The following is a 24827-nucleotide window of genomic DNA, read 5'->3' on the forward strand; positions in this document are numbered from 1 at the left end:
CATATATTATTGGGTGTTCCAGGTCTTTACACCATCACCATGGAGAATGATCTTATGAAGAAAACAAATGACACCCGGTGGATAAGGTAAGTAGCCCACTTACCAGATCACCATGACCCCTTTGTTTTAAAAAGACAGGTCAGATGAGACTTGAATGATTTAAATGCTGTACTAAGCCACTGGGGAAATCTGAAGGAAACGCCGTCTCGTGGTCAATCAAAAAGAATGGGAAGAAGCAGGACCATAGTGTGATACCGTTTATTAAAAATAAGTAAAAACAAAGACAAGCCAAATGGCCTCTTACTTGAAAGTGTGCCTATGTTTCGGCACTAGAGGAAATCGACAAAGTCAGGTGGATGGTGCAGCAGTCGTGATGCTCGCGCTGTGTGGCGTATTAGGTACCGTTTAGATCAATGTAATACGTTTAGATGATACTGTATTGTATATGGTACATTTTACACTTTTGGAGAATAGGGTGCCTTTAAATAGGCACTCAAGCAAGCTTCAATTAGCCAAGGCCAAGGGAAGTTATGATACTTGGATATCCTTTCTTCATAAAGAATTGTTGGGCTTTTAAGTCTTCTCAGCATGTGGGTAAAATAACACAAACAGGAATGACATACTGTATTTCCTTTCCTGACCAGGGTTATATTTACTAATGAGAATCATAGGTAAGGGCCAAGCCCCCCCCCCCCCCCAAAAGAGAGCAAATAGCACTTCCAAATGTTCATGTAAAATAAGTATTACAGCCAATCAGTGAATTTCCATGGACATTTAGGTGTGAAGTGGTAAAATGCTGAGCTCTGTTTCTGGAATAACTCCATGTGTTTATTGCCAAAAGACAAAAAATTTATGACACTGTTAAGTCCACCACGAAGTTTAGGAAACGCTGTGTGCCACATTGCGTTCCTGTGTGATCTAATTTTCCAGAATCTTTGCTATTAAAACTAGACTGAAAAATGCTAAGTCATAGATGCCATGTATCCATATTGTGTGTCCCTGTAATGCCCTTGATTCTGAATGCCACTGTAAAATAAAATCTTTCTTTTGGTGAATAGTACAGTATATTCAAAATGTATTAGTATTTGAGGGGTTTTCACATAAGTGCTTTTTGAAGGGAACAATTTTAAATGCACCAAATATTTACATTTCAGTTTGATGCCTTTAAACACAACTCCAACCAAGCCAAACCACTCCAACCAAAATTGTTGTTCATTTTTAGACATGGGGCAAAAGGTTAGAACCTGTCAGGTTTCTATTGATTTTTCTTTAGCCGGTGGAAAGATTTTCCATCGCTTCCTGTGTGATCATGAGTAAAATCTCCCTACCAGGGGCAGAGACATTAATAAAAAGGTTTTGGGTGGAGTTTGAACATCAGTTTGACCATATTTCCGTAAAGTACTAAACATTTAATTTTTTTTTAAATATGCATTCTTAGCTACCTATTAAACATTCTCCATTTTTATATGTGTCCAAAATGCACTTACCTTCTTAATAATGCAGCTACACCAGCTCAAGGTCCACCAAATCATTGGCCAACCTTCTGGGTAGAGGAGCATGCTCTGATTGGTTTACTTATAGGACAGTGGAGGCTCCAGCTATAGCAATCGCTCACAGGGAGAGGAGGGGAAAGGGGAGTAGCTTGCCACAGAGGCTTTCTGTTTCTGTGGACACAAGAAGACCTATCCATAGTTCCAGCTGGGAGCATGCATTTACCAGTCAAAAACAGGGAGCAGGAAAGGTGGTGGTTGTGGAGAGATCCAATGCCAGGCAGCCACAATATGTAAGCAAAAAGAACACTGCAATTATGGTTAGTGCTGAGGTTCGTAACACTATATGATTTTTGCATTTGTGGATTTAATAACACTTTTAGGAGCAGAGTAAACATTTTTGAAAGCATATAATAGCCTGTGGGCCAGTTTCTGCATGTTGGCCCACCTCTCTGATGTTTACATAATATTTTTTTAGGGACAGATATGTTTTTTTTTGTACAAAACTTTAGATCAGCCTTTCTTAATTCCCCCAGAGGTTGATATGGGTTTCTTGAACAGTGGCTGCTTGACCTTCCATTTGATGGTGCCCGCACAGTTCCAATGTCACTTGGCGGCACCAGCACCACAATACCAATAATTCTTTAGCCATCTGTAAGGTTGACTATCACTGACCATTCTGACCATCATTGTAAAGAGGGCATTTTTGGCACTGGGGGGGTTTCCTGACATCTAAACAACATTTTCAAGGGTTCCTCTGGAGTAAAAAGGTCGAGAAAGCTTGCTATAAATGATAGATTTTAAAGTATCATATAAACATCAGACAGTCATCTTCTTTTCTGCAGAGGTACAAAGACTAGAGACTGCAGGATAAGAAGATTTTTGTGGACTCATTCACACTACCTTTATTTAAACACATAGGGCCAGATTCTCGTACATTTGCGGTGGCGCAACGTAACACGTTTACGTTACACTGCCGCAAGTTTTCAGTGTAAGTGCCTGATCCACAAAGCACTTACCTGTAAACTTGCGGCGGTGTATCGTAAACACGTCCGGCGCAAGCCCGCCCAATTCAAATGGGGCGTCTACCATTTAAATTAGGCGCGCTCCTGCGCCGGACGTACTGCGCATGCTCAATTTAGAAATTCCCGCTGTGCTTTGCGCGATGTGACGTCATTTTTTAGAACAGCGACATGCGTAGCGTCCATTCGTATTCCCGGACGTCTTACGCCAAAACAAAAAAATATTGAAATTCGACCCGGGAACGACGGCCATACTTTAACATGGCTCGACTAAAGTTAAGCCATGTTAAAGCAGGTGTAAATTTGCGATAGGAAAAAATTACTAGCGACGACGTAACAAACGCAAAAACCGCTGTGGATCGCCGTAAATGCTCATTTGCATAGCCAACGCAGGAAAACGACGCAAACTCCACCCATCGGCGGCCAAAGTATTGCATCCTAAGATCCGACAGTGTAAGTCAATTACACCTGTCGGATCTTAGGGCTATCTATGCGGAACTGATTCTATAAATCAGCCGCATTGATAGGACAAGAGATACGACTGTGTATCAGGAGATACGCGGTCGTATCTGTTCTGTGAATCTGGCCCATAGTATTTTAGCAAGCAGGCAGCTGTCGCTTGTACCCTGCAGTGAGCTGCAGTGAGAGAGTGGTGTGATGCATCTTTCAGTACACCACATGGTTTACTATTTTTTCATTTGTTTGAAGTGCATAAAGGTACACTTCCTCCATGTCCCCACAAAGTACATTGTATTGTTTATTTTTTTGTTAAATTTCTCCTGCTTACAAAGGGGTACCATTCCTTTCACTTACACAGGGACACCATTCTCACTATTGACATAGGGGCACCATCCATCCTACTGACAAAGAGGCACCATTCCTACTATTGATATAGGGACACCATTTCTACTACTAACTTAGGGACACAATTCCTCTTACACAGGGGTAGCATTTTTCCTATTGACAAATGGGCATAATTCCTACACTTGAAACACCTTTCCTACTACTAACACATGAACCCCTTTCCCTCTACTGACACAGTAGCACTATTCTTACCGCTAATACATTGGTACCATTCCTCCCACTGAGACATGGGCACCATTTCTAGCAGAGACACAGGGTTTGCTCCCTTCCACTGATATAGTGGCACCATTCCTAACACTGACAGAGGAGCACTGTTCCTACCAACAACACAGGGGCTCTATTCCTTCCACTGGCACAATGCTACATTTCCTCCCGCTGACACAGTGGTACCATTTCTTTCACTAAGACATGGGTACTATTCCTCCTATTGACACAGGGGCCCCATTCCTACCACTGGCACAGGAGCCCTATTCCTCTCACTGACAAAGGATCACCAGGCTTCCCACAGACACGGATGGACCATTTGTGTCACAGACATGAGCACAGTTCTGACCACTGACACAGGCATTTATTACTCCCACGAACACCAGGGTGTTTATTGCTACCACTCACACAAAGGAACTATTCCTCCCACTGTGATATGGACACCATTCCTCCCACCAAGATATGGGCACCATTTCTTGCCCTGACACAGGGGCCCCTTTTCTACCGCTGATATAGGAGCACCACATTCTAACCCCACATCTCTATAAGCCCTGATGAAGGAGGCAATGTTTGGCCCCTAAAACACATTAGATTTCAGATTCAAATCTAGATGTAAAAAGATGACAGGGTTTTAGACTTCTGACTTGGATATGTCATTTTAAAAAGTGTAAAAATTATATAGGTGGATAAATGAGTGAATAGAGTTACAGTTAAGTTAATTAAGGATGGCCATACATTTGAGATGAATATGGGAATCTTCCCCACTGTGTCTTTGTATTCTGACTTCCCTGCCATCAAAATAAACAGTTCTGATCAAGCAAAAAAATACAGAGAGAGTGGGTAAACGTAAGTCGATCAGTACAACTTCTGTTCAACCACAGTGGCCATACCTGGATCAAAATTCAGCCGGTCCCTGCTGAACTGGTCAAATTTCAATCCATGTATGTCCAGCTTAAAGCGGTGTTCCGCCCCAAAATGTAAAACCAGCAGCTACATATACTGCAGCTGCTGGCCTTTAAGAAATGGACACTTACCTGTCCTAGAGTCCAGCGATGTCAGAACCCATAGCTGATGTTCCCATCAGCTGTCAGGTGCTGCCGACGCCATTGCGGGTAAGGGTACAAAGCAGTGAAGCCTTTCGGCTTCACACTGGGAACCCTACTGCATATGTGTGGGGCCCGCTCGTCTTTCCTACTGGCTCGGGAGCCCGCGCTGATGTCACGGGCCATGGCACGGACTCCCGGAAGTGGGAAAGGATACCAGGTATGAGCGGAAGTTCCACTTTTGGGTGGAACTCTGCTTTAATGCACACTTGGTATCTAGGTTTCAGTAACCTCTGGCCAAAAGGGTTAAAAAAAACTCAGATCATCAGCAGATACAGCTATTGTTAAAGCCACCAGTTTGCTTGCCAGTAGCTTGGTCATTTTAGTTATATTTTAATTTAACATCTCAAAGTGCTTTTTATCCTTCCCTGCTCTTTCTAAATTTAGTTTCTCCCTGTAACCTTTCCCAAATGTCAGCAAACACTTTTACTTTATATGGAGAGTATGAAATAGAAATCATGCTAAGTCACAATGAACAATTAGAACCTGACCGTGCTGTTGGATGTCTGGGACACTGGCCAAATAAATAGTTCCTATAAAGAAAACAAGAATCTAATCACTCAGTTGATGGAGAAAGGACTGAAATAGTGAGTGTGTAACCTTCTCCATCAGGCAGCATGAGATAATTTTTAATGCTTGAAAAGTCATGTATATGAGATTTTTTAAAATGTTAACCAATATAAATGTTTTTTTGTATTAACTGTAATAATATATGCCTATGCAGTAATATTTAGTAGTCATTATCATACCTTCTAACCTTCGGAGATGGAAAAGATTAGTGTATTTAGGCAAAACACACCCTAGTTACACTCCTGATCAAGAAGACTAAAAAAATTCAAAGCACAGTAATGATCATTCAAACAACCTGGAGTTTTTTCACAGCTGTTCTTCCTTTATATTAGCCTTTGAAGCAGTGGCAGCTGATGAAGTTTTAAGATGGCGGGGGGCAGACCCCGCCCTTCCTTATTGATCACTCCCACTTCTCAGAAGCCCTGCCCCTTGTAGTCTTCACCACTCCATCTCCTGTATTTCACTTTCTTTAATGCCCCTTTCAGACTGGGGTGGGAGCCGCGGTGGCGGTATAGCGCCGCTAAAAATAGCAGCGCTATACCGTCAGATTTGCCGCGGGATTCGGCCGCTAGCGGTGCGGTATTAACCCCCGCTAGCGGCCGATAAAGGGTTAATACCGCCCGCAATGCGCCTCTATAGAGGCGCATTGCGGGCGGTATTGCCGCAGGTTTCCCATTGTTTTCAATGGGAAGAAGCGGTTTACACACCGCTCCTCTCACCGCTCCAAAGATGCTGCTGACAGGAGATTTTTTTCTCTCCCGCCAGCGCATCGCCTCAGTGTGAAAGCCCTCGGGCTTTCACATTGAGTAGGCAGTGAAGGAGTTTTTCAGGCGGTATAGCAGCGCTATTTTTAGCGCTGTACCGCCTGAAAAACTCCTCAATGTGAAAGGGGTCTAGCACATTCTCCCAGTTTATGCCAGAATAGGGGCATATTATGGGATATAATGTGAGAGACACCCTAAGGGATATACTGAGAGACCACTTGTTATGGGATATACTGAGTGAGAGACACCCCCGCCCCCCACCTTATATGGGATATATACTGAGAGACCCTTATTATGGGATATACTGAGAGAACCCCTATAATAAAATTGAAGTTCTCTCAGTATATCCATAATAGGGGGTCTCGGTATATATTCCATATTAGGGGGTCTCTTACTCTCAGCATATCCCATATTAAGGTGTCTCTCAATATATATCCCATAATAAGGGATTAGTGGCCCTATTATGGAATATACTGAGAGACACCCTAAGGGGATATACACACACAACAGTATGACACACTCGGGGGCCATCATGATGCCAACATGAATATTACCCTTTTTTTTTTAAGGAAGCAACCTATTAGGCAGCCAGGTATTGGATGGAAATGACAACCTCCACACATATACAGGAGAAATTGACCTTGCCCAAGGTGCTTACACTCCCCACCATGGAGGGTCCCTGGGTAGGTCTAGAGGCACACCTCCACACCAGCACTCAGCAATGATATGTGTGGTAAGCCATGATGCAATGTGTTTTTCAGTGCTCACAGACCATGGAACATTCAGATGCCCTGGTTGAGTCAGACTCAGGCTGCACTGTTCTCAAACTAAGGACCTGTATCTGATCTACAGAAGCCCATCATCAATACACTTGACAGCATAGGTGTGCGCAAAGGGTGTGCCTGGGCACACCCTAATCACCCTGTGCGGTGAAGATTCCCCCATGCTGCCTGGCTGCAGAAAAGGGGATGGGGGAATCTCTGTCCTCACTCCCTTTCTCTGTCTCAAAAGTGAGCCATCAGGGGTCTGTTTAGTCCCCTGTTATTTTACCAAAGCCCCTCAATGGGGCTCCTAAACAAATGTAAAAAAAAAAAAATGATTGTAAAAAAGAATAAAAAAATGTAATAAATTGTATTTTTTTTGTTAAAAGAAAACAATGATGCAAATAAACTACTGACACCAATCTCTGCCCTACTGACATCATCCACTGCTCTGACACTGACCATTGCCTTACTGCTCTGTATACATATATACAAACATACATGGGTGTTTAGGCTTTGGGGTGCACACCCTAATGCAATAGGCTGCGCACACCTATGCTTGACAGCCACTAAAAACCACCACAGCAAGATTATCTTCCAGAGCACACCCATCCAGCACTCATAGGGGGTGGTGAACACATACATGTCAGCTTCCCCCATCCCTTCTACAAGCACAGGAGCACTGTGCCCCCACCATAATTAATTGTGTTTCCATGCAAATAGCTCTGCTTTGTTTAACTGAGGATTTTTATTCTGTAACTAGTCAGAGTGTTTAGTTTATATGCTCAGTTTACACTTTTCATTGTACAGAGCTTGGATAACAGAGTTAAATGGCATGGCCATGAATTAACTTCAGATTAACTGGATATACTGAATGCCTTGGGGATGCTGTGATGTGAGGGTGGGGCTGTTTGTGCTGGGAAGGGTAATGGGGGAATGAGGGGTTCATTTGTGCTAGAAGGAGGAATGGGGGAAACGTATGTGTTAGGGGGCAGAGTTGGGGAAGATTTGTGCTACGAGGGGAGAATGGGGGGGCAGAGATTTGTGCTGGGAAGGGTACTTTAGAGGGGGTTGCGCTAAAATTATGGATTTGAGGAAAGTTGTGCTAGGAGAGGGGACTTGGGGGCTGAACTTACACTAAGTGGGGGGATTTAGGGGGAGGATTTACTCTAGGAGTGGGGATTTGGGGGAGGGATTACTCTAGAAGTGGGGATTTGGGGGAGAGGATTTGTGCTAGGAGGGGGGATTTGGAAAAAAAGAGAATGTGTGCTGGGAGGGGAGATTTATGGGGAATTGGGGGGGAATTGAGCAGGGGGGGGGATTTGGACTGAGGATGGAGAATTTTTGGATTGTTGTTTGGGGAGAATGTTAGCTTGCAGAAAGAATTTATGCTTAGGGGTAAGCATGTTAGTGTTGGTTTCTTTTTTTCTTTTTGGGGGGGGGGGCGCTTCAGACGTCTCTGCCTATAGGCTCTTGAGATGTAAACAATCCGACAGGCTGGTTGTACCCAAGTTGATTAATTGATCAACTTGGGTACAATCAGCCTGCCCATACATGGATGGAATCTTGGCCAGTTCCTGCCAAAATTACGATCTGCTGAATTACGATCCGTGTATGGCTGGCTTAAGCCTAACTCTGGTGACAATAGGACGGCACAGTCATATTTAGAAAATGCAAGGTAAGATTATGAAAAGGTATTTAGTACAACAGAATATATTTTTTTTTTCTTCAACTTGGCTTTGAGAGAATGAGAAAGGTTCATTCTTTTAAAACAAGTTATTTTGTTTAATTTACACAATATCTGCAAGAAAACTAATTAGTTGCATTTTTTCTGGAAGACATTTCTAAAACGTAATTAGAAATTTAAATTAGCATGATTTGTTAAAATCTCCTTATACTATATCGCATGTTTGACAGAATAGAACAATGAGGTGTGGCAAACTTCACACTAGCAGTGCTTGAAAATTCCTGGCAAAATCATGCTTTATTTCTTGACGTTAACAAATGCTGACAAGTGTTTTCAAAGTGTTGGGTTGACTTTTGAGTGTTACGTGCTTTTTGTATGTGATTCTCGGTGATATTGCTTTTGGGCATTTTGAAAGCTTTTTGAGAGTGTTTTTAAAGTGTTGCCATAGACTATATAATGAAAGATGAAATCACTTTAGAAATGCTGTATGCATTTTTATTTTATTTTTTGCAGTCCTGCTTTTCATAATGATCAATGTGAATAAGTATTGTTGAAAACACTGCATGTTTTTACGGCCAAGACATTTTCCAGCTCCGGAACAAGCATCAACAGCTTGGAAATTCTGATAGTGTTAAAGTGTTATGCCGCGTACAGACGAGCATACATGTACGATGAAACCGGTCCGCCGGACCGTTTTCACCGTACATGTCTGCCCGGGGATTTCTGTATGGTGGCTGTACTCACCATCATACAGAAATCCGCGTGGGGCGTGTCCGCGCCGTCGCCGCGACGATGATGCGGCGACGTGGGCGGCCCTGCCAGTTCAATGCTTCCACGCATGCGTCAAAGTCATTTGACGCATGCGAGGGATGGCGGGCGCTCGGACATGTACGGTTGGTCTGTACAGACGACCAAACATGTCCGAGCGGGCAGGATTTCAGCGGGCTGTTTTAAAACAAGTCCAGAAATATTTGCCCGCTAGAAAAAGGCCCGGCGGGCAAATGTATGCTGGAATCCTGTCCGCTCGGGCCTACACACGACCGAACATGTCTGCTGAAACTGGTCCGCGGACCAGTTTCAGCAGACATGTTCGGTCGTGTGTACGGCCCATTAGGCTACATTTGCACCTCTGTGTTTTACTTGAAGTGCAATTTTAGTGTTGTATTCAGGTGCATTTTAGATGCATTACTATTCACCGTCATGGAAAGTGAGTGGAAAATGCACTAGGAGAGAGCAAGAATTATTTTACAGCTTCACATCTGCAATGCATCAGAAGAAAAAAATGCTTTTTATTTGACTATGGTGGCGGTGATCTCCATTTTAATGGTGCTGTGGTTATCAGTGAAAACGATGTCTGCATCTAAATTATACTGCCCCCCCCCGCTCCAGTTTCTGATACATACCTGCTGGGTCCCTACCCCCCCCCCCCCATTCCCCTTTTTTTACCTCCTGAGTTTCTAGTTCAATCTGCTCTAAGAGGAGGTCTAAATAGTCATGGTAGCTCACCCTGCCTAATCATATAGATGTTCTATGGATATAATATTGTTTTACACTGGTAGGGTGATATGATATGAGCAATCATCTAAGACTAATCAATATACTAGACTGTCCAATTCATTCATATTTGTATCAACCTGACATGATGCGTTTGTTGAAATAGGATTGTAAGTATTAGACTTGTGTCCTTATTTCCAAGTGTATTGTGCAGCTAAATAAACATTCCTTCTATGAAAAAAAAAAAATTATACTGACTAATCAAATCTACCCATATGCATTATGTGTGTGCATTGCAGCACTAATCTAGAATTTTCAACATAACTGGATAATTTGATATATGGTTTGTTTATCCTCCTCCTAAATGAAATTTGGGTATCTGTCCCCTTTTTTTCTTTCAGGAGATGGAATGTTATCTTGGGAACACCATGAGCCTGAAACCTATCGGCAACCTGCTAACAGAGAAGCAGTAAGTGCAGTCATTTGCAGAAATGACACTCTGGTTTGAAAATATTATGTGTACCACTGCTTCTTGAAGGGCTACTGGATAATAAAACATTTGGAGCCTGATTTACTAAAGTTTGAGTGAGGAGAAGTGAACTATGGCCTATTTTGTTTTTATGTTTCCCTGCAGGTAGTAGATCAGGCACAGGACTATATCACATTATCTCACTTCATGCTTTTGTAAACTAGACCCTTAAGCCCTGTACACACGGCCCAGAATCTCGTCACGAAAAAAACGTTGTTTTTCCTGATGAGATTCTTGGCAAGATTCTCTTGCTGGCCGAGTGTACACACACTCCATTCAAAAGAACCGCCGTTCTTTTGATTGGCATGTGCTCGTCACATTCGATGCCGTCGCCGCCATCTTGCTACACCCTACCTATACCACGCATGTGTCAAAGTATTTTTCTCATCTAGATTCTGGGTAGTTTTCTTGACGAGAAACCTCAAAGCCTCGTACATACGCACAGTTTATTCGGCAAGAAAGCTCTGCCAGCAGTTTTTTTGCTGGTTCTTGCCAAAAAAAAATGTGTGTGTGTACGAGGCTTTCAAGTAAACCTGTGCCCAGGTCAAGCACACTAGTATTTGAACATGTAGGAAAAACAGATTAAAACAAGCTTTAATTGATACTGTATCTGTATCTAAAATGATTGTAAAAAGTCAAAAGTTACAATACAGGCACTGAAATCTTAGCTCTTTCCCTATTACTTTTGTTGCACCAGCCAACTTGGCAGGTTGCCAGTCCTCTAATGTCTAAGCTATTAGAAACCGACATAGGACCTGTTCATACCATGTGTGTTTGGTTGTGCTGGGCAACTCTGCCCAATGAAGTCCCGACGCGTAGACAAGGCAATTTACTTTAGGTCTCATGAGTTCAGTTTACACCACTGTGCTACTTTTTTCAACACAGTGGGCCAGATTCATGAAGAGATACGACGCCGGATCTCCTGATCCGCCGTCGTATCTCTGAGATCCGACGGTCAGATCTATGCGACTGATTCATAAGAATCAGTTCCGCATAGATCTCCCTTAGATCCGACTGGTGTAAGTGACTTACACCGTCGGATCTTAGGCTGCAATCTACTGCCGGCCGCTAGGTGTCGTCGCGTTTTTTTTACGCATCGGATATGCAAATGAGGAGAACCGCCGATTCTAGACCGAAAGCCCGCCCGTCGCTTTTTTTTTACGTCGTTTGCGTTCGGCTTTTTCCGGCGGATAGTTACCCCTGCTATATGAGGGGTAGCTAATGTTAAGTATGGCCGTCGTTCCCGCGCCGAGATTCAAATTTTTACGTCGTTTGCGTAAGTCGATCGGGAATACGGATGGCCGGAATTTACGTTGCCGCCGAAAACAATGACGTCCTAGCGACGTCATTTGGAGCATGCGCACTGGGAAATTTCGCCGGCGGCGCATGCGCAGTTAAATCGGCGCGGGAACGCGCCTGATTTAAATTGTACACTCCCCCTAGCCATGGAATTTGAATTCCGCCTGTGGGAGTTACGATCCGACGGTGCAATTTTCGAGGTAAGTGCTTTGTGAATACTGCACTGGCCTCGATAAATTGCACCGGCGGATCGTAAATCACGCAGATTACACGGATCTAAAGGTCCGCTAATCTATGTGAATCTAGCCCAGTGTGTCTTGTAACCTGCTGTTGTGAATAAAAATTAATGAAATGTCACTTTGTGCCTTTTTCAATAAAGCTGTAAAGAAGGGAAAAAAAGTAAACAGCATGATGAAGTTAAAGCAGAGTTCCACCCAGAAATAGAACTTCCGCTGATCCGGTTCCTTTCCTCCTCCGGTTTTACATTTGGCACCTTTCAGGGGGGAGAAAAGAGGGGGGATTTTGGGACTTTGAATGAGGCACATGTAGTGTGCCTCCATCCCTGGTTCAAAAAATAAGGCGGGAAGATTGGGACTTTAAATTAGGCTATTTAACATGGTGAGGTGAATTGGATGCAGGTATATAAAGACTCTCGAAATCTGGGCGCTGGGTAATAACAATGGTGAAAAAAGTGGTGTTACATAAACTGTAGTGAATTGTGGACATGCCTATAATTGTTGTGTTTTGCTCATACTTCAAAATAGTTTAGAAGTTTAATCTATATAGAAAAAAAAGTGCAGAACAAACAATTTGCACCTAAGGGTAATGTCCCCCCCCCCCCCAACAATCACAAGACTGTCCAATCAGCATGTTTTAACTTCCTGTTAGTATTGAAGGCTTGACCCTCTCCTTTCTCACATTTCTGTTGGCTCATCGCTTTGATGACAAACCGAAAGATGGGGGAGTTATGCAAATGTCAAAGCGCCTTGATGGGTGGATGTGATTGTCAATTGAAACAACTGAAATGCAATGGTTGAAAGGGATGGGCCAGGAAAAGTAAGGCTAGGGAGAAAAGCACTATATTATAGTTGGTGTCCTCCACCCAGGAAATCCAGTCTGTCTGATTTGCTGCAACTTCACACTGTAAGAAGCTGAGAGTGTGTAGTGAAATCAGAGTAAACAACTTTGTACAAGAGAAGAGCCTGCACAACTGAACAAGACTGAAGGGAAGGCTGGGGTTCAGCTTTAATCAGAGAAATAACTTTAAATGCTGGTTAATATACAAGGTGATTTTTCTAAACAAAAAAATCTGGCTAAAATGTTTTCCTTTATTTATTTTTACAGAGACATTCCTATCAGCGCTCTTATGACCATTCTTCAGGTTTTGGTTCAGTGAGACAGGCTGGAAGCTTGCCAAAATATTCCAACTCAAGAACTAACCGTGGAGTCGTTGCTGACCCTCAGCAAGCCTCGGGAACTATAGTGCAGATAGTTATTAATAACAGCCACAGGCATGGAAGAGGTAAACACTGATAATGCAGATGTTCATAAGAATAGGATATTTATTTTTTCTGTGTAAAGTAATTTAAATGATGTAGTACAATTAAGATTTGTATTCATTTACATACTTTTTCTTGGTTATGCTTTCCTAATGTTCTATTGTTTTGTCATTACTGTTTGGCTTAAAAAGCTGCCATCACAAGATGAGACAATTTTAAAAACGGTAGTGTTTACATTTAGCCTGACTATGTCTGTTCCTAGTTATTGTTCCAGGATAGCAAATCAGAAATAAGCTTCTTAGAGTCCAGAGCTTACCTCACTACTTTTTTTTCTTCTGGCAATAGGTGACATTATTGCAGTGGGGATTGCGCTCCATTTTCTGGGGGGGCGCAAACAAAGCCCCAACCAACCCCATACTCCACCCCCCACCCCCCTGTCACTTGCCTCTAATAGGGCCTACAGATAGATATACAGACAGATAAATAGACGAATAGACAGACATTGGGTGAGAGGGGGAGAATGAGAGATAGATAGATAGATAGATAGATAGATAGATAGATAGATAGATAGATAGATAGATAGATAGATAGATAGATAGATAGATAGATAGATAGATAGATAGACATTCGGTGGGAGGGGGGATGAGAGATAGACAGACAGACATTGGGTGGGAGAGGTAGATAGATAGATAGATAGATAGATAGATAGATAGATAGATAGATAGATAGATAGATAGATTTCAAAAGATAGAGTGGATCCCAATGGTTTAAAAAACAAATGTAGAAAACGCACCTCATCCCAATAAGATAATATATAAGAAGAGAATTTGGTGGGATTATAGCGGTGCTAAATCATATCAACATATCAATATTTTTTATATATTTATTAAAATATCATGAAATATACATGACAAACAGAATGTTTAAAAACATATGTATTACAAACATATTGATTTATTCTGGGTCGCTGGAAGTCCCAATTCAGAATATGTAAAACTTAGTGATAACAGCTCTACAAAATAAGCTTAATGCCTTGTACACATGATCAGAATTTCCGATGAAAAAAATCAGACTGAATTTTTTCATCGGATATTACGACCCTGTGTGGGCCCCTTATGAATTTAGAAATAGAAGGAAAACTCAGGCGGAGAAAAAAACACGCATGCTCAGAATCAAGTCGATGCATGCTCGGAAGCATTAAACTTCATTTTTCTCAGCGCGTCGTAGTGTTTTACGTCACCGCGTTTTGGGCGGTCGAAATTTGGTCTGACAGTGTGTACGCAAGACAGCTTGAATGGAATTCCGATGGAAAATTCCGTCGGATTTTATCCCATCGGAAATTCTGATCATGGGTACAGAGCAGAAGAGGTTCCACGACATTACATAAACATTTTTTTATACATTTATTGTTGTATTCAGAGTTTTTTGCCAGTTTTAATTTGAGATAAATATCTGAGATTGTACTAATTACAGTACATATCTGGAAAAATATTTTCAAATGTATTATAGCTATTTTGTTCCATTTTACTCTTAAATGAATGGCCTACTTATCTTCACCAAACTTCACACTTTAATAAATGAGGGTCTATATAAATGTTGTGTAGAAACAGGTTCTGGTCTTCACAAAATGGAATTTAGAAACCTACCTTTTTATTTGAGCTAGGTTTAGGCCATTCATTATTTTATTTTTATTTTATATATTTTTTTCATCTGGAGTTGGGCTTTAATTGAAATAAACACAAACATTCAGTTATGTGCAGGAGAATTTTAAAAATATAGCTTCTCTTGCCCATGATTGGATGTTTAAAATGAATTACAGCTTTACTTCACCTCACTTCAGTAAATCTGGCCCCTAAGTATCTAATAATTCATCTTGGGCAAGAGCATGTTTGTGCTTTCGCACAGTAATAAAAAAGGCTTTTACCAAGTTCATAATCATTACTGTAACCAGTAACTGGACAGTCTCTCCAAATAAAATAAACTTTGCAATAACAACAGTAATACATTCCTGCATGCAGAATATATAATTCTGGGATTTATAAGTAGGCCTTTACATGCAATTAGAGCAGGGTTAATTCATAATTTTATTATATACACAATCACCGTTATATCCTGAAGATGAATGTCTGCCATGAATAGCAGTGCCTTAGCAGAACACATGGGCCTTACTGTTTTAACTGACAATGTTTCTGATTCACTACAATCTTTTTAAGATGTTGGGTATCATTTTAAAGCAAAATCAAGCTATACCTGTTAAAGAGGGGAGTAATACTTACTTCTCATTCTACCTCATTCTACCTGTGCAATTGAACGCTACTCCAATCCTGAGAACTGGCACCCCCAAGGCCTACCTGGAAACGGACCCTTTGAGGAGTATGGATCTCCGTGGTTTCCCACAAGTCTCAATATTTCATCCTGAGGACTGTCTTTCATTACAGGATACAGTAGTAATGTGGAGGTCTGAAAGAAGAACCAGTGAGAGGGAGTTCTGGGAATCATTTTTGAGGATCATAGCTGTGTTAGCTGCATGGGGAGGTAAATATTTACTCTCATCTTTAACATATATAGCTTGATTTAATATATCATCAGGGATGCTTAACGTGGGCTTGGTATACATGTAGACTCATGTACAGAACAGTGGGCATCAAGAATAATTTACAACATTAAACTGTTCAAATCCTGAAAATACCCTTCCCCCTACATGAGTAAACACAACCCAGAAATTCCCACAAAGCTCCAGTTTTCAGGTCCACTGGAACATGGTATAGACCTGAGAAATTGTGGCTCACAAACATAATGGAAAAAACTGTTATGGTGATCATTTTGATGGCGGCTTACGGTGAGTAAATATCCTTCATTTACATCCCCTATTCTACTAACTCTTGTTTTTAAATTCCTGCAGTATGAACCCTTCGGTCCTGTAGTTTTACATCTTGCCTGCCCTAAAAGTTAGACCTTTATAAAAAAAAGACATATATGCACACAATATAACTTTGGAATGGCAGCACATGGACATGTAGACAGGGATATTTAAAAATGGCAGCCTAATTTTTCTTTTCAGAAACATTTACCATATATTAAAGCTGAAGTCAAAGAAAGATGAAGATATAATATTTAGAGAGTGAGGGAGTAAATTGGGCCACATCTGGAGAATTCTAGCATTCTTAATATAATCTATTTATTTGCCAATTATCTGTGCAAGGTCATATAACTCTTGGTTTCATGATTGCTAAATACTTGGCTCTGTGCTGTCATCAATGCTTTGTGTTTATGATCAACTTTTCAATATAAGTCAAGGTGTCTGGCAACACCACACATTTCATAAAAATGTTTACACCAAATAAGGAATTCCCAGTAACCCTGAAAAAAAAAAGATGCAAGATCATTAACAACCTGTTTTTTTTTGTTGTTGTCCTTAATAGGATAAAACAAATCTTGTAGAGAAAGCATTACTAGATCATTGATGATATACAGTTTTTGGTGCCTTCTTTCACATTTCTGTCCCTTTAAATTATGAATACTTGCTTTTCTTTGTATCCTTTGACCCTTTACCTGAATATTGTTAGTACTCAACACCCCGCTTGTATTTGCCATGTTCCCTGCAGTATGTGTCTCGAATGGGAAAACATATTCCCATGGAGAATCTTGGCACCCCACCTTGCGAGCCTTCGGAGTAGTGGAATGTGTGCTGTGCACGTGTAACTTCACCAAGCAGGAGTGCAAGAAAATTAGCTGCCCAGAGCATTACACATGTAAATATCCTCAGAAAATAGATGGCAAATGCTGTAAGGTATGTCCAGGTAAGTTCATCAAAAACTGTCAGGGTTTTTAAATGTTTAAATATAATTGTCCTGCCAAACAGATTTTCTGTTAGGGTTCATGTCAACAGGTGTCCTAGTCAAAAGCAGTGTTTTCCAATCGAGACATGTGCAACTGCATTTAAATGGGACATGCAGCCTTTGACATAAAAAGGCTGCATTTGACCCGCTTTCAGTTTGCAGTTTAAAGGTGCAGAACGTGCTGTATCTACAGAAATGCAGGGCAACACAAAGCATGCCAAATGCTACTTCTGAAATGCCATGTGTACCGCTTAATTAAAGGCAATCATATTTTGCTAACCTGCCTTTGGCGCTCATGCCACATGCATATCAGACACAGGAAAAGGAATGCCCATCAAAATAAGTACTTAGCCTTAGACAGAACATGTTGTTTGGTACAAACCTTGGATCCATTACAGAGAACTGACTTCTTAACCACTTAAGACCCGGACCAAAATGCAAGTAAAGGACCCGGACAGTTTTTGCAATTCGGTACTGCGTCGCTTTAACTGACAATTGCGCGGCCATGCGACGTGGCTCTTCTACCTACTTTTGGTAAAAAAATCACAATAAGCGTTTATCGATTGGTTTGCGCATAATTTTTAAATTGTGTTTGAAAAAATGATGTGCAAATACTGTGTGGCATAAAAAATTGCAAAACCCTCCAATTTATTCTTTAGAGCCTCTGTTTTAAAAAAGCAAAAAAAAATGATTGTTACGTGAGCAAAAAGTTCCAGTGGATATACAGTAAATATATAGTATGAATATCTAATCTATATACGTATACATATAATCACATATACATACAGTACACAAATATGACTAAACACATATATATATAGGCCCGGATTCACAAAGCACTTACGCCGATGTATCTCGAGATACGCCATGTAATTGCAAATATGCACCGTCGTATCTATGCGCCGTGTCCACAAACCGAGATACGCCTAAAAATAGGCTTCATCCGACCGACGTAACTTGCCTACGCCGGCGTTTCGTGGGCGCATATTTACACTGGACGTAAGTGGCGCTCCCATTGATTTCCTATTCAAATATGGAAATGAGGGAGATACGTCGATTCACGAACGTACTTGCGCCTGCCGCATAATATACGCGGTTTGCGTAAGTCGTACGTCCGGTGTAAAGTTATTCCCCATATAGGAGGCGCAACCCATGCAAAGGTATGGACCAGGGAACACAAGCCGTTGTATCTTATGTCGTTTACGTTGTACGTGAATATGACTAGGCGTAGGTTACATTCACGTCATAGGCAGTGATCCGTCGTATTTTAGGGAGTAGTTCCGACGTGAATCTGAGCATGCAAAGCGGGATGCGTCCACGGGACGGCACATGCGCCGTTCGTTATTCGTATCTTTATGGCGCTCGGCCCATCATTTGCATGGGGTCACGCCTCATTTGCATGGCTCACGCCCACTTCCACTTACGACGACTTACGCCTAGGAAACCCAGCGCAGATTTGGCAGCACTGGCTTTGTGAATCCAGTGCTTGCCTCTCTGCGCTACGTCGGCGTAGCGTATATGAGATACGCTACGGCGGCATTAATATGCGCCGATGTATGTGAATCCGGGCCATAATATATATATATAGCCTAAATACATACGTAATATATAATATAAATATACAGTCTAAATACATGAGAATTGTTTTACCTGCCAAGGATTTGTAATTCTTTTTAGCCAATCCTGTGATCTAGGTGCCCTTTCTAGACACCACAGCCAGCTCAGTAACCTCTGCTGTAGTTATCCAATACAGGCTATGCTCGACTTACCCAATCTAAGCACTGAAATTGTGAGCTCTTTAACTGATCCAGTTGTGGTGAGATATCTTAGCTTAGAGCCTCAGTAGCTAGAGTGACAGTGACTCCATCCAAATGACATCTTGCAGATCGTAGAAAGCTTTAATCCTAAAACTTGTGCAAATCATAACAGATGAACATCAGATAGGTAACAAAATCATAGTGTTAGATTAAATGCACTGTGCAAATTTAAACCTTTAATTGACCTAGCACACCGATAGCATCTATGCCAGTGTAAGTGCTGTTAAAGAAGCTTATGCTGCTTCTAACTAATACAGTGTTTTACTTTCTTTTACTTTCTCCATCAGCTCATCCCCCACAGCTATTACCTTTTGTATTAACTGACCCTCCCTCCTAGATTGTAAGTTTGAGCAGGGCCCTCTGATTCCTCTTGTACCAAATTGTAATGTAACTGTACTGTCTGCCTTCATTTTGTTAAGCGCTGCGCAAACTGTTGGCGCTATATAAATCCTGTTTATTATTATTATTATTATTATTATTATTATTATTATTAATAATAATAATAATAATAATAATAATAATAGATAATTATGGTAGACTCATATAAAGACATATTTAGACAATTGCTCAATTTGTATTTAAAATGCTTTTCAAGCCCAATTTCACACATTTAGAGTGGCATAGAACTGTTGTCAGGTTTTATTTCTGTGTGTGACCCAGTTGGGTAGATTCCCTATCATTTTTCATCCCTGTGACAACAGGTCAGGAACTAAAGGGAATGGAGTCACAAGGGACTAGAAGTCAAAGACTTTAAAAATCAACTTTTCCTTACTCGACTACAAAAATGTTTTTGTTTCTGCCCCATTATTTCCAGCCCCTTAGCCCTCCACTCCTTAGCAGCGGCAATATTTTTTTTTGTGCCCCCATTCTATCCCAACCAAAACAATTTTTTTTTATAAATGTAAGTAATGAATGTTACTTAACAAATATGTGAACCCTTACCTTGTAAAACAACCCATTCAGTTTAAAATAGAAACAAAAGGAAAAACATTTGTGTATATGTATAAAAACATTATAATACCCATATGTTTTCTTTTTTTAATAAGTAATCACATAATCTCTGTTCTCGGCTGTATAAGGTGTTCAGAAGGGTGGGGGTGGAGAAAAAGCAGTACACAGGTATTCCCAATTAATGGCTGTGCAAAGGAATGTCAGTAAAAGTCTGCCCAATTGGAGGACAGGCAGGCTGTGCTCCCAGCACAGCCAGAAAACTGACCTAGCTGGGATGTATGTGCTCTTATACCTAGCATGGTCAGTTTGAACTGGCAGGATCATGAGATATTTGAAAATTGTACGTTGTTTGCGTAAGTCATTCGCGAATAGGGCCTTGCGTAGAATGACGTTCACGTCGTAAGCATTGGCTTGTTGCGCACTGGGATAGCCCCACGGACGGCGCATGCGCCGTTAAAAAAAATGTCATTTACGTCAGGTCAAGACTTATTAACATAAAACACGCCCCCATCTCATACATTTGAATTGCGCGCCCTTACACTGCCAAAGTTACACTACGCCGCCGTAACTTACGGCGCAAATTCTTTCAGGATACAGAAAATACACTGTAAGTTACCGGAGATACGCTACGCCGGATGGAAAGAATCGCCACGCTTCGTGGATCTGGCCCAAACTGTTCTCTTTATTGCTATGTTGTTCTCCCTGATGACAGAAACAAAGTCAGGCTATCTCAGAACACAATGTACAGGTCCTCTTTAAGTAGTGGATTGCAAGATGACTAAATGCTGAAGACCTGTCTGGCAGACAGAAGCTTATGTATTATATTCCTGTACATTCTACCTCAATATTTTGGATAAATAACAGCTTTACTTGGCTGGTGAGAATATTAAATTCTTGATGACTTTCCCACAGGTCAGCTGAGGATAGTCTATTGCTTAGATTCATTGCTAAGATAGCAAAGCAGCCATCTATGTTCAGTTTATAATTACTGGCAAGACATCCACCCTTCATTTGGGCCCAAAACATCAGAGGTCAAGGAAAATGGCTTGACGACCTGTTCTTTACAAATCCTCCATCATTAATGGCTTCCAGACATCTCTTCTTATATGAACATACACATTACAGAATATCTACATAGGCCCAGAAAAGCCGAGAATCGTTACTTTCATATTATTTTACATACTCCACCATTTTCTATACAATTAATACATACATAAAATGAAAATTAACAATAGCTAAGATTAGCCTATTGGACAACATATAATCAGTTTATTTTCATATTTACAGTCTCTATACAACTAATTACTACATTATGATTAATATCTCTTAGTTATCCCTGAAGACCTATACAATTTTTTTTTTTTTAAAGACCGGTGTATCACACAAATGGTCCAAGATTTATGGAGAACATTATCTAGATATAAACTTGGATAATATATTAGTATTAACTTTCTTTTTGTTGTGTAGTACTGTAATTCTTTTAAGAGCACACACAGGGGGTCTTTTACTATAGCGCCAATATGCAATCCGGCAGTCCATGAAAACAGTTCCCAATTAAAGCCAATTAGGACTTCAACTCTCCGAAACTGGGCGGACATGCAAATGGAAAGCGTGCTATTGCTGGCGAACATGCCTGTCAGATCGCATATGGGGGGAATAGTTGACGTCAATGGGGCTCAAACCTGTAAAATCCAAAGTCCTCCCTAAAGTCTTATATGCAAGTTATTTGCCATAAAAACTGTTTGGGGACTGGGTACTGCCCCAGGGGACATGTATCAATTGAATTTTTTTTTCAGGAGCAGTGATTTTATTAATGCCTAAAGTGAAACAATAAAAATGAAATATTCCTTTAAATAATGTGCCGGGGTGGGGGGGGGGGGGTTGGCTTAGTCTGCCTTTAAAGTGGTGCACCTGGCCAATGTGTATAATTGTGCTGCAACAAAATAAAATTTCCAAAGGAAAATGTCATTTAAATCTTTCTCGAGCTGTCTTCTCCTGCCTCCATCTGCTCCTGACGCTCTCTCTCCCACCACCATCTTCTCCTACTGCTGTCTTCTCCATCCTCCCAGAGCCATCTCTCATGCCACCATCTCTCCTGTCACTGCCATCTTCTCATGCTGATGTATTCTTTCCTGTCCCCCACTGTGTAGCATCTTACATAGCCATGGGCCAAGTGCTCCGGGTCACGCCCTACATGTTTTGTCAGGTGTGACTTCATCCCCATGTCCTTCTGGACACATCCTTAAAGACTTTTATATTTATATATTGCATTTACTGTTTATCCTCACATGGAAACATGTCATGGACTGTTGTTTGACATTTTATTTGTTTTCACTACTTTTTGCTGACATAGCATGGCAATTCAGGTTTTATATGTTGTTACACAATTTGTTCTGTTGTGTTATTGCTAGCAGCTTTTTTTCATTTAATTTTTATTTATTTTTTGCATATCAACTTTTATCACCTGTGCGGTAATTTTTTTCTATATACACAGTGTTTTATTTTATTCTATGACTCTGTATCATACAACGAATAACCAGAAATCTGAAAAAAAAAAAATGTTTTTCTACTTATTTTTTATTTCCAGAATGTATTGCCTTTTTGTCTGTGTTCTGTTACAGAGGAAATCCCAGATCCACATTCAGGTGACAAAGACTACTTATGTGAAGAGACCATTCCAGTGTTTGAGTCTGTGTTATTAGAGGAAGGAGAAACAGTCAGGAAAATAGCAGTGGTGACAGAAGATCCATCATTGGCGGAAATTCATATGTGGATAATCCAGAAAGGTAATCGGACAATATGAGGTTTGCAAACGCTGCTTTTTGGCTATGGCATTTACTTATGCCAGACATGATGAGACACAAATGTCCTTTTACATCTGTATAGACAATGAATCTTTTGTTCTTCAGGTGTCCTGCGCCAGTTTTACACTGAAAAAATGTCCAAGGAAGAATTTGAAGAACAGCAGGAATTCAAACAGATAACAAGGACAACAGCAAGTGAGTTCTCACTTCTCTTAGCATAAAACTATAAAGAGCTAGTGTATTTGACTGTGCCCAGTTTATTACATAAGCAAAGAGCAACGTGCAAAGTGAGTAACAAATATCAGAAATCACCTTTTACTGATCAAAACGGCAGTAATCCAAAAACAGCCTTCTGCATTTTGATTTTTGTTGTTTTTTTCCAGTGTTTTTAGAGTGAATTGGTATGGCAAAATAATGCAAACTGACATTTTGAAAAAGAAAAAACAAAAGAAAGATAATATATATATATATATATATATATATATATATATATATATATATATATATATATATATATATATATATATATATATATTGATTTATTTATATTTATACTGTTTATAAGAATGTTGGTATTTCAGAGACTAAAAATGCACAATATTTGCTCTATGTTCTGTTCTATATTTGTGCTCTATATTAGGTACTAAATCCAGTACATATTACTATTATTAGCTGTTACAGAACCTTTTGTCTTTCCCCTTACAAACATATTATTTTTCACATTGCATGAAGTGATTGTAGCCATATTAGTGCACAAAAACTTTAAATATATCAGTTGAGACCTAGTTACTATGCAGTGCAGAAGCAGATCACAAATAAAATAATTTAGACTGTCTCCTGCACCCCACATTATGCTAAAATACAGGAAAGTGACAGCAACATAGGAGAAACTCCTATACTTGTTCCATAATAGGATTTTATATTTTTCTAGGCCAGTGGAAAATCTTCAGTGAGGGAGAAGTACAGATCAGTCACATGTGTGAAACTCGAATTTGCCGGACAGAGCTGGAAGATTTGGTAAAGGTTCTGTACCTGGACAAGACTGAAAAGGGTCATTGTTGAAAGCAAAAACACTGAAGGGGAAAAGAAAATCAAAAGCAGCCTAAAGACATTGGATTTGTAGCTGGACTGCAGGCTGATTCTGCTTAAGTCAACATCGTCGCCAAACCCAGAATGCAGGGACTATTAAGCATGGCGTGTTGCAGAAAAGTAACTGGCAGATCCAAGTGTGTAGGAGTCTGTGAGCAGTTAAATTCTTCCTCTTATGCCTTAGAGGGTTGGCACAACTATGAAAAAACACACAGGTTTCTTCTTTATGAGCAAAAAATGTTTATTCGGAAAGTGAAAATTAATGGAATACGCATAACTTGATAGAAGGATGGAGGGCTGTTATGTAGAAAATACTGAACTGCTCGATATATGTCTGTGTCTGTCTAAATATACCTGGGTGAACAGTTTTCTTATTGGCCAAGTGTCATTTATTAAGAGTGATACATTGTATTGGTATAGACACAGCTCTGCATGATTTTGCCATTTAATGTGAAATTGTTTGCTTATTATACAACCTTAAGTTGCATAAAGGTTTCCATTTTTGACTGAGCGTGCTTTGTACAGGTTTTTTATCGTAGGACAATCTGACATTAACGTGAATAACAAAGTCCCCTACCACCATGACCACACTGCTTGGCCAAAAACTTTTCAATTTACCCTTTAGCCTTGCTAGATTTTTTTTTCTAAAAATTACTTTTCATATTACTATGACTGGGATGGTTAGAAATATATAATGTAAAAGGTTTTAGTGCTTTGTTTTTGTTTTTAAACCGTTTTAAATATAACATACAGACAGATCACATGCTCACTTCCATACAGTTAGCAGAATGAGCAAAATGTATGATTCTGAAAGAGTTATTAGACAAATGTTATCAAGTGTAAGAACTCATCCAAGCTCTACTGCAAAAAAAAGATGATGGGCTGTGTGCCGGGTTTCTAGGCTATCCCGTTCAATATGAATTCATAGAAATCAAAAGCCGACACACGATCTCTCCTTCTTTGAATTTTTTTTGCACTGAAGCAGTTACAACATCTTTGAAATGCTAACGTGTTTCAGCCTAAGCCTTCCTCATAGCATGT

At 40.4% G+C, this 24827-nt stretch overlaps 1 protein-coding gene across 2 annotated transcripts in view; it reads left to right on the forward strand.

Moving 5' to 3' along the window:
* CHRDL1 (chordin like 1) overlaps positions 1 to 24297 on the forward strand; it is a 70701-nt gene extending 46404 nt beyond the window's left edge. Inside the window, exons 5-10 of one of the 2 annotated variants that reach the window (XM_040323881.1) lie at positions 10361 to 10428; positions 13132 to 13309; positions 16892 to 17086; positions 22515 to 22679; positions 22803 to 22892; positions 23629 to 24297. In XM_040323881.1, coding sequence (XP_040179815.1) covers positions 10361 to 10428; positions 13132 to 13309; positions 16892 to 17086; positions 22515 to 22679; positions 22803 to 22892; positions 23629 to 23759 — 827 coding nt within the window. In that variant the 3' untranslated portion in view covers positions 23760 to 24297. The remainder of the gene's footprint in view (positions 1 to 10360; positions 10429 to 13131; positions 13310 to 16891; positions 17087 to 22514; positions 22680 to 22802; positions 22893 to 23628) is intronic. The other variant, XM_040323882.1, reaches the window with a different exon arrangement.
* The last annotated feature ends 530 nt before the right edge of the window (positions 24298 to 24827 follow it).

Source organism: Rana temporaria, chromosome 9, assembly GCF_905171775.1.
Source record: "Rana temporaria chromosome 9, aRanTem1.1, whole genome shotgun sequence".
Taxonomy (NCBI): Eukaryota; Metazoa; Chordata; class Amphibia; order Anura; family Ranidae; genus Rana; species Rana temporaria.